Source organism: Sinohyriopsis cumingii, chromosome 1 (genome assembly GCF_028554795.1).
Source record: "Sinohyriopsis cumingii isolate HCF-2022 chromosome 1, ASM2855479v2, whole genome shotgun sequence".
NCBI classification, from domain to species: Eukaryota; Metazoa; Mollusca; class Bivalvia; order Unionida; family Unionidae; genus Sinohyriopsis; species Sinohyriopsis cumingii.
Window position 1 is genome coordinate 82,733,731 of NC_142961.1, and position 15,825 is coordinate 82,749,555.

The 15,825-nt window shown below is 35.3% G+C and overlaps 1 protein-coding gene across 1 annotated transcript in view; it reads left to right on the plus strand.

The window, feature by feature from the left end:
* Positions 1–765: 765 nt before the first annotated feature.
* Positions 766–15,825, plus strand: part of LOC149807243 (E3 ubiquitin-protein ligase HECTD3-like) — a 104,879-nt gene continuing 89,819 nt past the window's right edge. Inside the window, exon 1 of the mRNA XM_089963979.1 lies at positions 766–1,147. Within this exon, the coding sequence (XP_089820105.1) occupies positions 863–1,147 (285 nt within the window). The 5' untranslated portion in view covers positions 766–862. The remainder of the gene's footprint in view (positions 1,148–15,825) is intronic.

Sequence of the window (15,825 nt, forward strand, 5' to 3'; positions counted from 1 at the left end):
AAGGTCATCGAGTGGGTCTTCATGTTGTCATTTAGAAATCACATTTTCATATGCGTTATGGGTAGAATTGTTGGATATTTTTGTACACTTTATGAAAAACACTTTCCTTAATTAAAGGACGATCGTTCTTTCTTGATACGAATTGGATTTTCAGCCAGAACCAACATGTGATCCAATGTTTACAGGAATGTTGTATTGTTGCGCAGAATTACCTGACGCGCAGAATTGTCCGACATGGTGGGTATATGTTTTAAAATCAAGAACGATCAATACAGAGAGAGAGAGAGAGAGAGAGAGAGAGAGAGAGGGAGAGAGAGAGAGCAAACCTTTCTAATTGTGACTTTTATTTGTATTTTTAAATTTTGAATTAACAGTAAATATTTTCCAGTACCGTAAATGTTAAATGTCCCTGCACCGTCTTTACACTGTCTTTGCTCGTCTTTGCGTGTTTTTGCCAAGCTGTTTCAATGCCCGTCTTAGCCATGTTCTTACATGTCTTTTGCTAAGTGTTTAGCGAGACCGAGCTGCGGACAACTAACTGGTTTATTATACACGCACCCACTCATGTAAAGACGCCTCATCAAATCACTCACTCGCTGAATAATAATTTTTAAAAATGCATATATAAATAACTATAATATAGAACCTGTTTAAATCTCTGGCATAGCACCGGAACACAGATTTGAGGTAGTATAGTTCGGTAAGAAAATTAAGTTCAACCCGAATACGAATCAGTCTTAAAAACTAACTTTACATGCTAGTCACAATACTTCCGGAAAAAATGCGAGTAGGTGTTTTCTGCATTTATTTTTAACATCCGTGACTTTTTCTGACACAAAATAACAAAAGTAATATATAAATAATGAGCATACCAGCTTCTAGACGTCGGCTTGCAAGAATTCGATGTTTGCAAGAGTGCATACAATGCTTCAGGGAGCAGAAGAAGTTTCCTGAAAGCCTGTGTTATGTCCCATCTGAGCCTGAGGTGGAATATTGTTGCACAGGCAAAACTGTTATAAAAGTATATGGGGAACCAAAGCAAAATAGCAAGAAAATATGCGATCTTGTATGTACATCAAACTCGAGGATATATGCAAGTGGAGAAGAGCACTGCAATTCATCTGATAAATGGCTCAAAATTAAAAAGGTAAAATCATGCAAGCGTCACTGTATTTTAAGATTTCAAGCAACAGTTAGCATAAGCTCTAATGAGCTTTTTTTTCTGATATGACATGAAAAAGCAATCAAGACGAAAAATAAACATGATTTGCAAGACATACAAACAGTTTAAGACGAATACAATTGGATATTAAAAAAACGCATGACTTCAAAATGCAAGCAAAGTATTTTGAAAAGACAGTAATTAAAATTGAATATAGTATTCAGGTAACTAAACAACCACACGTTAGGATGACAAAAATAAGACTAAAAGCACGATGAGATGAATGGTATGTCTTATTTAAAAGGAAAGGAGCTAACAATAGGGGGGTTGATATTACACAGAACACTTGAGTCTGATGTTTTATCAATAAAGTTCGATGAAATTTCTGACAACATGAAATCACCTTATCAGTACTATAAATTAACACGAGGAGTGCGAGTGTGATCCTAACCACAGGGGCTGGTTACAAAGAAAATCAAGGGATGGGGGTTCTAACCTGTAATAATATAACACACAGGAAGACACCGGTCCGCACCCCTCGGTAGTTCCATCACTGCTAGTTTATCCTAATTGCGTCTGCTAATTTCCAACTTAGGTCAGTCGTAATCAAGAAGAGTTCAGTTTTCAAAACAGCTTGACACACTTCGTTCAATTTGTGATATGATGGAGAAAATGCAATAATTGTTCACCGATCTTGATGTCTGGACAACAGCCTGACTAGAAGTGCAATTTTGCATTCGGTCTTGGATTTCACCATTGACCGAAAGGTAAGATCTGAACAAACTCGAGTGTGTATAAAATATTGAACACAATTTTACATTTAGATAATTAGCAGTATCTACGCTACTATTCTAATTTTACCGTGGCACAATAAAATTGTCCATTTCTTTCTTTGCTATCGTCTGCTCATATTTAGAGCTCAACTGCGCACTCGAGTTTGTTCGGATCTTACCTTTCGGTCAATGTTCTGGCAAGCTTTCTCAAATACCAACATTGGCCGAATCCAAGACTCGAACCCACGCAGACAGGGGTGAGATGGCAGTGATCTGTAACAGAGAGAGCTTTAGACCACTCGGCCACTTGAGGCCCCCTGCCACAGGATGAATAACACTTTGAGAGTAATTTCACAAAATAAAATGTTAACTTGGCTTTTATTTCAGATTGTATCATACAATAATTTTATGTGAATTTTCTGAATAGAATTATCTAGTTAAAGTTAGGATATTAGAAATGATTAGGGCTGAAAATCCTACCTGCAGCAATGCAAGTTCCTTATGGTAATGTGTATCATCATACTTTTATTTTAGTGCAAGTCTGGACAACCTGCTTTTGTATCCTTGACTTGCCTTGGTTTGTGTCCAAAATATGTAATCAGTTGCTCGCATAATATCATGAGAAACTTTTAAAATCCTTATAGAACATGTTCAACAATATTTAATTAAAAAGTCATCATTGATTATATATATATATATATATATATATATATATATATATATATATACACACACACACACACATATACACACATGTACATATAGTGTGAGCCCGCTATAGCATGTTCCATTATAACATGAATTCAGATATAACACTGTCATGATGTGGCTCCTGAAATTTTATGTACATGTATTTTTCTTGTACACAAAACAAATCTGTCTTAAAATAACGAAAAATAAAATAAAAAGGGTATCATTTTGGGGAAGAGATTGCATATGAATAATACAAGACGATCATGGCGTAGCTTCTGAAATTTTATATGTATTTTTCTCATCGAAGAAAAAATAGTTTTTTTCTTAAAAGTATGACAAATAACCTGTAAAAAGTTAATTCAGAGATCCTGCAGGGCTTTGCCATTGTCTTAAAATTGCAGTTTGTTCCCTTATTGGCAGCAAAATATACCATCTAGTGATTTTTATTTCATTGGCGACATTGTTGGCTGTTTAAACTTGTATATACAAATATTAGTTTGGAGTGGAGAAATTCAGAGGCCCCATGAAAGGAAGTCACAAACTTGACGTAAAATGCACCAAAATACATGTATATCTATTGTTACCAGAAGAAATTCTATGTCCATATTGGCAAACCATTGTAACTGTGCATTGTTATATCATAATCCGATTATGTTGACATCTGTCAGGAGTACTGTATGTTGTGAGATATCCATTTTTTTGTTTTGTTTTTTTGTTGACAATTCTGGTAGCAGAGATCAACTGGACGAGGCATTATCTCATAATCTATCTTTCATTGGATTTTTGGCTGCTCACTTGTAATCAGTATATTTACATAGACTGACATTTGTATGTGGATGGTAAGTAAAATTCCTCTTTTCACTCAGAATTAAATCTTTCACAACACTCAGATTGTCTGTAGTAATCCCTGTCATCAGACCAGAGCACCTGTGACTCTATCAGACATTGACCCTTTTTTAAATTTCTGATTCATGCGTGAAGGCAGCATCACTCCGCTACTACAAATATAAAAACAAAACCAAGCAAAAAAACAAGATCTTGTTGGTCTATTCAGTAGGCAGGGAGAAACATTAACAACAGACAACCAAATGACAGCTAATTCCTTTATTTTAAAATATACTGAGACAAAATAGTTTTCTGAAATTTCAAACATAACCGATTACCTTTGAAGCACCGATTATTAGGAAAATGTACTTAGCAAGTGGAGAATTTTTTTTAGTTTCTATCATGCAGTACAATTATTTGATGTTGCTGTGACAATAAAAAACTGCCATTTGTTTGGTTTTCCAAAGCTGTCCTTTAGCAGTGACTTCAATAACGCATGCACCCTTTATCAAAGAAAGCCAACTACAATCTTCAATCAAAACAAAGAACCTTTCTTTAAAAGAAGTCAGTACCAATTTTAAATAAAAGCAATGGAACCTGATGGATTGTTTTATTTTCCATTGTGACTGGAACACGTTTACTGTGCCGTGAAAGTTTCCCTTTTGCAGGAAAAAAGTTTATGCTTATGAACGCTACCAATGGACCATTGGTGGCTTAAAACGCAAACTAACTTTTAACAATTTGGGATGTACTGAAAAGTAAATGTGCATTATCATCATTATGTGATTGTGCTATTTTTGTTTCCACTGAATTCAGGCCAGTATGACCTGCAACAAAGTTATTGAATATATTGAATCTGTTTTGTGCATATTTTTAATGGAATTACTTGTATTGTGGATTCAATGTACGTGATGAGATTCGCAGGTGAATACATAGTGTTGATAATCTATTCATACTGTACATATAAACAGTATACACATATCTTTTCCAATGCATAGTTTTCTGAATAAAGTAAAATATTATATATGCCTTCTTTGTTTTCACTACAGGTGTATTTCTCATTTAATATGCATCAATTTAAGATGGTATCTATGCCAATGAAGCATGTATTTTTGTGCCCGCATTTATTACCTAACCCATCCCACAAATAATTTTGGGGTATGTGCATCATTTTGTTTAGCTAAATGACCTGATTGCTTATAACATGGTTTAGTGCACAACATGCTCGGTTTCTAAGGCTCCCAACAACCGTGTTATAGCAGGGTCACACTGTGTGTGTGTGTGGGTGTACACACACACACACACACACACATATATATATATATATATATATATATATATATATATATATATATATATATATATATATATATATATATATATATATATATATATATATATATATGAACTTGCTAAATTCTTTGTGAGCTAAAGTTTTTTTTCCAAGTGTGTCAGAATGTCCATTTCCAAATGTTTAACCATAGTTTGTGCTGCTAAAATGAAGGCCCTGTGATATAAGATTGGATAGTTACAGTTAGCTCAAGGTGTATAAGTTGATCGTTTTTGGTATTATTAATATTTGCATTTGTAATATATCTCATTGCTTTCATGCACATATTGACTGCAATAAACACACATAACTAATGATGACAAAAACTTAGAAGAAAAAAAATATGCATTTTGTAAAAGAAAATGTGAAGCTTTTATGGTAAGATTATCACATTTAATTGTGAATTTTTTTAAGATTGTTTTAGGCTTTTTGCAACAAAGATTTTTTCCTTATGATAAAATATTCCAATTGAAATTTTAATTTTGTCCAGTATTTCAGTAGATTTTTTTCTAACATGATGTAAAATGAACATGTGGTAGTAACCAAGCTTTTACATTGTCTTTGCCAAGCTAATGGTTGCTCCAAGGCCACAAATTTGAGGCTGATATAACACTGGTTAAAATTAGACTTTTTCATTTTTTTGGTTGTTGCTTTCTTTGATTGAGTTTTAGTGCATATTTAAAACTCAGGTTATCCATTATTTCTCAACACTTATTCTCACCATTGACGAGACCCATTTGATGTCATCAAGATTTAAACAAGAACATGAGGTTGTGAGAAACATGGTGCATAAATCAAGTACTTGCTTAGGATAGTTGACAATATTGGCATGGTGTTGTTGGTTTTCAGTGCTGCAAGAATCTTTTTTTTTCTGCAGCAAACAACAACTTCTAATCAATTAAAACTTTGTACACATTGATCTAATTATCTTCCTAATACATGTAAAATAGAATTCAATGTAAAAGTTAGTGAAAACTGTAAAATGTGATATGTATACATCTTAACTGATAGAATATTTTTTCTTCTAACCACTTGTCTTTCAATGAAATGTATGCATTTTACTCTGTAGAAATAAACAAGAGAAATTATGTACAATATAGTTTTTGTTCAACAGGCACAATTTTTAAACAAAATTCTATTGTCAAAGTATCTTTTATACACTATTTCTGAGAGGTCTCACTAGGATTAAAAACCTAGGAGTCCAGCAAACATTGCAGTCCCCTCTCAGAAGCATATTGTGTATACCTGAAGTGGCTAAATGTCAAGATGAAAAGAATCAGTGGTTGCCACTGAATTTAAGTTTCCAAAGTCTTTTCACCAATGACATAGAGCTCCTGTTTGTCCAATTTCTGAAGGAAGTCAACTCAGGACTGAATTTTTCCAATGAAGGGTCTTATTTCAAACACTAAGCGCATTCATCAGTCATTCTTACACTTGACTACTGTTCTTTCTGAATTATCAGTTCTAGAAACTCTTCTAAATCTCATTACAGTCAATGTCAGTTTGCTGTTTAATCCCCAAATTACTTATCCAAATTTGCAAATATGATGGTTAAGTCCCAAGTGTCTTGATTTCAAGGTCACATGTACTACTTATTCAGCCACCCTCAGGAAATGAACACAATAATGAAAGCTAAGTTGTTCATTTGGTGCACTTTTATAATGACGTGTACATCTCTGGATCTTTCTGCCTCTAAATTGAGTCATTGTAAATATTGGCACATTTTTGCCACCACTCAGTAGCTAGTTGAAGTCTTTGAACTTGCCACACAGCTGTTGCGTCATGTTCTTTTGATGTACTCTTGTAATGATAACATGCACATCTGGGAGCCTTTTAGCCACAGAATTCTGTCATTGTAAATATCAGCACAGCTAAAATGATAAATTGATCAACACTTTTCCACACTCAGCCAGTATCTGAAGCAAGCTTTTGAATTTGCTGCCCAATTAGTGCTTGCATACAGAGGACTCCTGCGTAAGTGATTGTGTGCATCCCAGATTGAAAAGTTGCATCCAAATACGTATGATTAAGCATTTCTGAAACCTCTGTTTCTTGCTCCAACCCCATGGCATCAGTACTTCCATTAGCAAGAATGGAAAGAAATTAACTGGAATTAAGACTCAAGACTTGACCAATTGAAATAACATAGTTGTCACATGCCCCTAACAGAATTATTACTAACTCTGGAGAAGGGTGGACAATTAAAAAATTAAATAGCTCCAAGCCCCTAGTCAGCAAAGCCTACGATCCATGTGTATAAAATATAATCAAAATAATAAGGAGATAGGTATAACAATTTAATATACATGTACTGTATCTCAGTATTCAACAATTACAGGACAGTTTTTCAAAGCAATTGCTTCCAATCAATACAAGACCTATCCAAATTGGCAATTATTTCATCACATGAAATTAAAGGTGAGAGTGTTTCATTTCTGTGTCCCTTCTATGTTATTCATCTGTAACTTCTGCTTGTATTCCCTTGTTGGTACTTCTGCTTCCCTTGTTCCATTTCCAAGCTCTGCGCCATAGCACACCTGCCTAATTCCACTTGCTGTCCTCATCTCCTTCTCTCTAATCTTTGGGTGGCATCCTATCCCACCTGGAAAGCTAATTGTGGATTAGAAGGGATGTACAGTTTTGCCTCCTTATGCAAACAGAGGAGAATTAACACACCCTTATAGACCTTTAATCAGCATAATGGCAATTAAATCATTAGGTCAACTCATGCACTTAATCTAAATATTCCATACATGCTTGTTGTATAATAAAGGCTATAACAACAACATCATGACTTCTGATACATACATGCATAGCCTTATTTCTTGAAATAGTAATCTATCAACATCAGCAATATTCCTATGCATGTTCTACCTTACAAATTATAAAAGACATATACAAATATAAAAATGCCTAATTATATGTGCACAAGGCCATCAATGCCTAACTCTGCATAATCCACACTATATATTCAAATACAAACAAGTACAAGTCCTAACACTACACACTATTAAATTCAGTTCTGCAGCATCATAGCAGATTACACCATCCACTTTGATGCTATCCTAACAACTACATACATTAATCTTGAATATTGCATATTTGTTATATGCTACATTACGACATGTTGATAATTCAGCTATACATAGAAGATTAAAATTCTACTGAATTAAATGCACATAATATATAAATCTTATAACATTAGGTTAGAAAAGCGAGACAGATTCAGGCGAAGATATTTTACCTCAGAAGCCTTTGTTCCAAATTTTGTCTGAAGTTCCTAGAACTCCCTTCCTGCCTATTTAACAAGTGCACAACTTTTGCACTCGGAGTGCTGTCTGCTGTCTCCAACTTCCCTATGATCTCCTCTTACCAATGTCCAAACATGCACTGATCTGTTCACCGTGGATATAACCGAATAAGGTCTGGCTGCATGAAAAACCTTCCCCAAATTTGACTATCTTAGTTCTGATTGGATACCAGTGGTCTCTTTAAAAACTTTCTGGGGTTGTATCATTATTTTGTTCACATGTCAGGTTTCCGGTCTCTAAGCCTAAGCCGACAGGTGACATCACTGCTGATGGAAAAACAGTTTTTCACTATTGTGGCAAAATTCTTCAAAGGAAGTAACCACAAATTTGGCTGTAACACAATGGCTAAGGTAGTTTCTTTGTTTCAGAATCATTCTAAAGTTATAATATTATATAACACGTATTGAGATTACCTGAAGTTCTTTGAATTACGAATTCTATCAGAAGACATGTATAAACATTTGTTAGCCAATTTTCTCACACAATGTGACAATTGTCTGTTACACTATGTTCTTATGATTATCATCAAATTTAACACCATTCTTCTCCTGGAGTGCACACAGCATTTCCATATCAGAAGATGGTTTTCCATATTGGGCTAGCATGTAGGCTGTTTTTAAGTCTCATATTATTTACTCTTTTTCAGCTCATTCTCATTTAATTTTAAAATTGCATGTCTTTGTATTGTGTTAGTGACTCTAACTTCAGAGATTTTCTGCACATGCAGATTAGTGTAATACATTACTGTGCTACCCAGGCTTGAGGTCCCAAACTTTCCTGAGACTTGCTTGATTAAATCCAGAACAGGGCTTTCATTATCAGATAGGAGCTGGATGATTTACCTGGTTACTTTTACTTTACACAAAGCAACTTTCACAAAAAAAACCTGTGTCCCTGTTCATGGAGGTTCCTCCTCCCCCCGCCAGTTCCTACTTTGGCAACTCATCATTCAAACTTTAAATCTAATGGAAGGCCTTGCAAAAGGACTGGTCCAAATTCTAACCAGTGCCAATTTGGGATATTATATACAATAAATGCAAAACATCTTTCCTTCAGAGCTAGTTCATTGAAGCCATGGGTAATTATAAACTCAGTGTGTCTCAAAGTTCCTTTGTCTTACATTTAACATTTTTGCTGTTTCAGAATCTGGCACTCGTCTCTTTGGAGAAATAGTTCCTTCAGACTAAATTGCAACCTGATGTTTTATCCCTCCACAAAATAAGTTAGTAGTAAAGTGAGTATAATATACATTGTGTAGCTTAAATGCAAACACAGACTGCTCATTAATTAACATAATTGTATCTCTTTTGAATACACTACCCAGTTACATTAACATTAGGGATACAAGTCTACATTCTCCCAGATCCAATCTTACTAAAAGATGAAGTTTGTCTTTCTGTCTATATCATATAGACTAAAGGCAATAACTCTTTCCATTACCTTCCCTTGTCACCTCATGCTCTCAACAGTATTTACGTTCTGGGTTAGTTAAACAACATACAAGTACTTCCTGTCAATTCAAGCCAGATCTGTTAAGTTTGAAGGGAACCATGGTGGCTCAGTGGTTGGCATGCCAGACTCGTGACCAAAAGGGTACAGGTGCCATCAGACCGACCTGCCTCAGCTACCATGGTGCGTCCTTGGGCAAGTCACTTTTCTCCAGTTGCCTTAGCACTAAATAATCTACTTGTTGGTGTGCAGTAAGGCACCAAACCATTCCTAAACCGGTGATAAATACCTGTATTACTTTAGAATTTTATGAATATTTTGTAAAATGTTCCACTTTCTTGGACTTGGTCAAATTTAGACCACGTGGTACAACACTGTTGTTGATGCATGTTGTTTTTCATGGTTTCACACACACTGCCAATTGCTCACCTACTGAATGAGGTGTTTTTAGCAACTTATTAACATGCTGCACTGTTAAGTTACACATTTTTGTTGTGTTTTGTGTTATGTTATTGTTTCATTGAAACCACCCAACAGCAAAACAGGCAATGAGTTCAAAGCCAAGAAAGACACATGTGAGTCATGCCTTGCATATACAAAATGTATTTTGTCAGTACCATGCAATGTGTGTGGCAGTTTGTTCCAAAAATGTATGGTCTGCATGTTTGTAAAAGTCAACCAAGGCACAGAAAGAGGATGATAATGCTACTTTTATATTTCTACAAATAGTTATGGTACAGTGGTGGAGTGTTTCCCCCATTTTTAGGCAGTCCAGGTAGTTTAGTGCCCTTGCATGTACAAGTATGGCCTTTGGGCTTTCAAATCTGGGCACATTGGGTTTTTAATGGATCCATCCCATACTACTATATCACTTTCCATGAATGTCCATGATCATTCAACATCTGCACTGTCTGTCCATCCAGTCTTTCCATTTCAGGATTTTACTGGAAGATCCATGCATCTTGCCATTTCTATGGCTTCATCTTCTAACATTACTGAGATCTTAATAGATCTGTCCATCCCAACATGCCTGCCGAATGGTGACATTCAGTTATAATTATTGGAATCTTAGTGATAGATCCATCATAAGGCTAAACAAATATATTTTGTTGGGGATAATAGTTATAGGTCTCTCTGTCCAATAATGCCGATGGCATGATTGGTATCAGTACCAATCAGACAGCCTTCAGCACAGCCGGTTGCTGTAAGGAACATATACCTGGTAAATCAGCCCTACATAACAGTACAACAAAATTGTCTGGCAGAGCTGGCTTGCCCTATATTCACTGCTTACTCTCTGGTATTGACTGTGAATTAGAGATGATGATGTTGCATCATCGTTGCCACAGGGAATGGTTTATCTAGAAATGGAAGCAGGCTGTGAACCGGAGACTTTACACAGTTTTTGTGAAGAAACTCGAGCAACAGCCTTACTCTGATCTGACCATGGAGAGGGTGTAGTTTAGTTTTAAGGTTGCCATCAGGGGGATATACTAGGTGTTGCCAACTTTGGAATGTCCTCCACCACTACTTCCACTCATGATTATAAAGTCAAAGCATTGGTTGACCTTGACAGTGAAGAAGTCTTCATCCTTTTGGCTGCTTCCCAAGTAAACAGAAATCAAGGAAGTTAATGATAGGCTGTACAGATGTTTCTGTGACCTGTAGAATGCTGAAGCTTTCTTTTCTGAGAGCCAAGTACCAGTGACATTTTTATTGTGTTGGTACAAGACACATTCCACCGCCTACCATATTGAACTCTCAGCATTAGATAAAAAAAATTGTGGTGGTTAACAGGTCTGCCCATCTTTTTTGAAAAGTGGATAAAAATATGCTTGTTGGCATATTGAAGCAGGTTTGGAACATTGTCACATGTCTTTAATCTTAGATTTGGATTCCTTCATGATTATCTGATTTATAGAAAAATCACCCATTCAACACACCTGAGTTGTACCTGTCATAAACAGAGTAGCTCACCATTCAGTGGCAAATGTCTTGACTCCTCTGTAGTCTTGTCTTGATAATATGATTCATGCTTGCACGCCTAATTCTTCAGTCTACATCGTGCTTTGGCATTTAGGATGATTCCATTTGGCTTGTCATTACTGTGGGGGGGGGGGGCATATTTGAAGAAGTTCAGAGGCATGCAGCTCAAGAATGTTCAACAGTATACTTGTTTTAAAACCTAGCAATCCCTACCACCAGAGAGGGATAAAAGGTAATCCAAGTAAAAGGGATCTTTTATGTTCTATATGCTGCCCAACTCTCAATCTTATGCCAGCAGACAGTTGCTTAACCAGTCTAGGAGGCAACCTTAAAGTGGAGTTAAGAAATCACGTTTCTCCACCTCCTTGCCTCCTATCTTGTGTTGCTGACTTAACACACCCTATGAATGCAGACAGGCTACCATTGGACACCAGACTGCTTCAGTTCCAATCATATTGGATAGATCTATTTCCACAAAATGAATGGGTGATCCAGATCTTTTTGGAGGTGCTTTGATTTCATTTATCCAAACCCCTGGTCTTTCTTTATTCAGTTGCAACAGATGTGCCATTGGATCAGAAGACAATATTCTTCAGCAGGAAATAGTCATTCATAGACAAATGTTCGATGGAGATTACATGAAAACCACAATCTCCAGGGTGCTTTTCACAGCCGTTTCTTACCTACAGGGTGAACAGTAAGTTGAGGCTGATCATAGACTTGAGTCACCTCAACAAATTCATTCTTCCACTGAAATTCAACATTTTCACAGCAATATCTATGCGACTTCATCTGAAGGGATGAGTATGCCATCAGTCTCATTTTTGTAGATGCCTATTTGCATGTCCCTATTCCACCAGCATCACAAAAGTTTATCAGTTTTCTGACCATGACAAAGTTTAGCAATTTAGAGTGCTTCTCTTGGGTCTAAATATCAATCTCTAGTACCATGTGTCAGCACCCTGTCCATTCATCTTTCTCTGGGCAGTGGCAACATATCTAATATCTCCTCCAAAAAGATATGATAACTTCTATTCTCCTCAAGGGCACAAACAATTTCCTATCTATTTTGAATTTTGGTTTTCTCATGAATTTGGGAAAAATCTGATCATCACTCTACCTAGTGTTTTGTCCTCCTGGGCAGGAAGTTTATAACCAATCTCAATCTTCTATATTCTCTCTCGTGACCATGTCATAAAGATTTTTGAAATCGTAGGATCCATTTCCAGCAGGGCTGGGATTTCATTGTAAGTTCTTGCAAATCCTCAGATAATTCAGTGCAGCAAAGGATTTAATCCCAATGTGACAGGAATTCACATGAAGAAACCCTGATTGAATGCCGTGTGCTGTGATGTCACAATGAAAGTTATGCATATTGAAAAACAAATTCATACTACCCTCGATTGTGACAATTCTAATCGATGTGCTCTTATGTTGACCCAAGTTTCATACATGGCCAACATTGTAAAAGTCCATTGCGATAAATAATTTTTGTCTGGTAGTTTCTTGGTGACAGTTAAGGTGCTGTGCATTCAGTAATCTGCATTGAATAGACTTTGATGACAGAAAATTAGTGTGAAATATTAAAAGAACAATTTATATTTAATTTAAAATGAGTAAATGTCCATATATGACTCATGTGACTTGTACTATAGTTGTTTCTATCTTCTAGTGAGATTACTGGTTACAAACCTTATGGTCAAAAAGTGTCATGAAAGTCTTAGCTCACTTTCAACGAGTTTCACAAGTATTGTGTCAGTTTATGAAACTATGAAAGTTTATTAGTGCAAAACAGTAAGATCTCTAATCAGAGTTCATCAGTGTGTGACAGTAAGATATCCAGTCAAAGTTTATCATCGCTAGACATTAAGATATCAGATCAAAATCGATCAGTCCATGACAGTATGATATCCAGTCAAAGTTTATCAGTGCGTGACAGTATGATATCCAAAGTTTATGAATGCTTGACAGTATGATATCCAATCAAAGTTTATCAATGCGTGAGAGCATGATATCCAATCAAGGTTTATCAGTCCATGACAGTAAGATATCTAATCAAAGTTAATCAGTGCGTGACAGTAAGATATCCAAAATTTATAAGTGCATGACAGATATCCAAAGTTTATCAGTGCCTGACAGTAAGATGATATCCAAAGTTTATCAATGTGTGACAGTAAGATGATATCCAATCAAAGTTTATCAATGTGTGACAGTAAGATATCCAATCAAAGTTTATCAATGCATGACAGTAAGATATCAAATCAAAATCGATCAGTCCATGACAGTAAGATATCTAATCAAAGTTCATCAGTGCATGACAGTAAGATATCCAGTCAAAGTTTATCAATGCTTGACAGTAATATATTCAATCAAAGTTTATCAATGCTTGACAGTAAGATATCAAATCAAAATCAATCAGTCCCTGACAGTAAGATATCTAATAAAAGTTCATCAGTGCATGACAGTAAGATATCCTATCAAAGCTTATCAGTACATGACAGTAAGATATCCAATTAAAGTTTATCAGTGCATGACAGTAAGATATCCTATCAAAGCTTATCAGTACATGACAGTAAGATATCCAATTAAAGTTTATTAGTGCATGACAGTAAGATATCCAATCAAAGTTTATCAATGCTTGACAGTAAGATATCAGATCAAAATCAATCAGTCCATGACAGTAAATTATCCACTCAAAGTTTATCAGTGGATGACAGTAAGATAACCAGTGAAAGTTTATCAGTGGATGATAGTAAAGTACCCAATCAGTGTTTATCAGTGCATGACAGTAAGATAAACAGTGAAAGTTTATCAGTGTATGATAGCAAGGTGTCTAGTCTAACTGTTATGCATATTTAATTTATTTTGTGTGCCTGACTTTTCTCCCATATTGAGGGTATAAATAGACATAATCTACTTGTTTTTTATAATTTTTAAAAATGTTGTTTACTGATAATTAAGTTCAAGGTGTAGCCTTGTTTTAAAAAAAATCTTAGAATGTTCTTGAAGCAAACTTTTGTCCCACATCCTAGTCATTTTATTGTGGCTTAGGTTTTTATATGTTTGTTATCAAAATTATTCATTCCTCCTTTAAGTTCAGTCATTCAGAACATATGGATTACATCACTGTGATCATTCAAACTCATACAAGGCTATTGGTAGATCAGCACATTCGTTATTGGAATTCATTGGAACTATTCGGTACTTTTGGACTTTGTGTTAGAAATTTTAGGATTATTTCAGATTTACTTCATAAAACTAGCAATGAGCCTAAAAACTGCTACAGAGTAATATTTTTTTGTGATTGGGCTACAAATGCATGGAATGTCTTGCACTTAATTAAGATTTGTACGTCAAGTTTTGGCAGATACATGTAGCTGATTGTGTACAATATAATTGTGGACATATATAATCATTAAATTAATGCAATATTGATAAAATAAGTTGAAGACAGTATGTTTAAAGAGGTTTTTGTTGCCGATTGAACATAAAAAGTTCACAACTGATTAGGGGTGAAATGATACACATGTGCTGCATATCGATACAATTCATGATATGCAGCCTGCAATGCAATACATATTGATACACATAAGAACTTGATGGTCTTTCCATCTTTGGAAGGTAGGTGGTGCTCTTTCATGTATGTTGTCATTGTATTCCTATTTCCATTATGTGGACTGCAGATTAGCATATAGGTATCATATATTTATATGCAATTCTCATTGATGAGATATAACAGCAATACTTTCACACAGACTACCTGTTGGTTGCAGTGAGTTTTATTCAACGCTTTAGGCCATTTAGTGGTGGCTCATTTAACTCCCTTTGTTTGTACAACATGAATGATTTGAAAACATCATTATTACCAATTTTGTGTCTCAGTTACATTTGGAAAACATTTCAATGTTATCTCATCTAGAACAAATCTGGGCATGGGAATTAAGGTTGAATACCAGCAAAATCTATCACACTTTATTTCCTGCAGATGCAAAAGACTACTGCAACCACAGGTACTTGAATTTATTAGTGAAGAAGGAAAAGTTAACTGACTACACCCATTCCTATTCTACAATTGTTTTTAAACTTGCACAAGGTGATAAATTTAAGTGTTTGAAATATGCACCATCACTCAGGCTATGCCAATTTCATTTATTTCATCAGCACCTTCATTCATTGGTTAAATATCTCTGCATAAAAAAGAAAAGTTCCAGATTTGTTTCCTGTGTACAATTTAAGGAGAAATGATGACAGAATTTTATCTTAAGGGAGACTTTCCCATTTATCAAAGACAAAAGG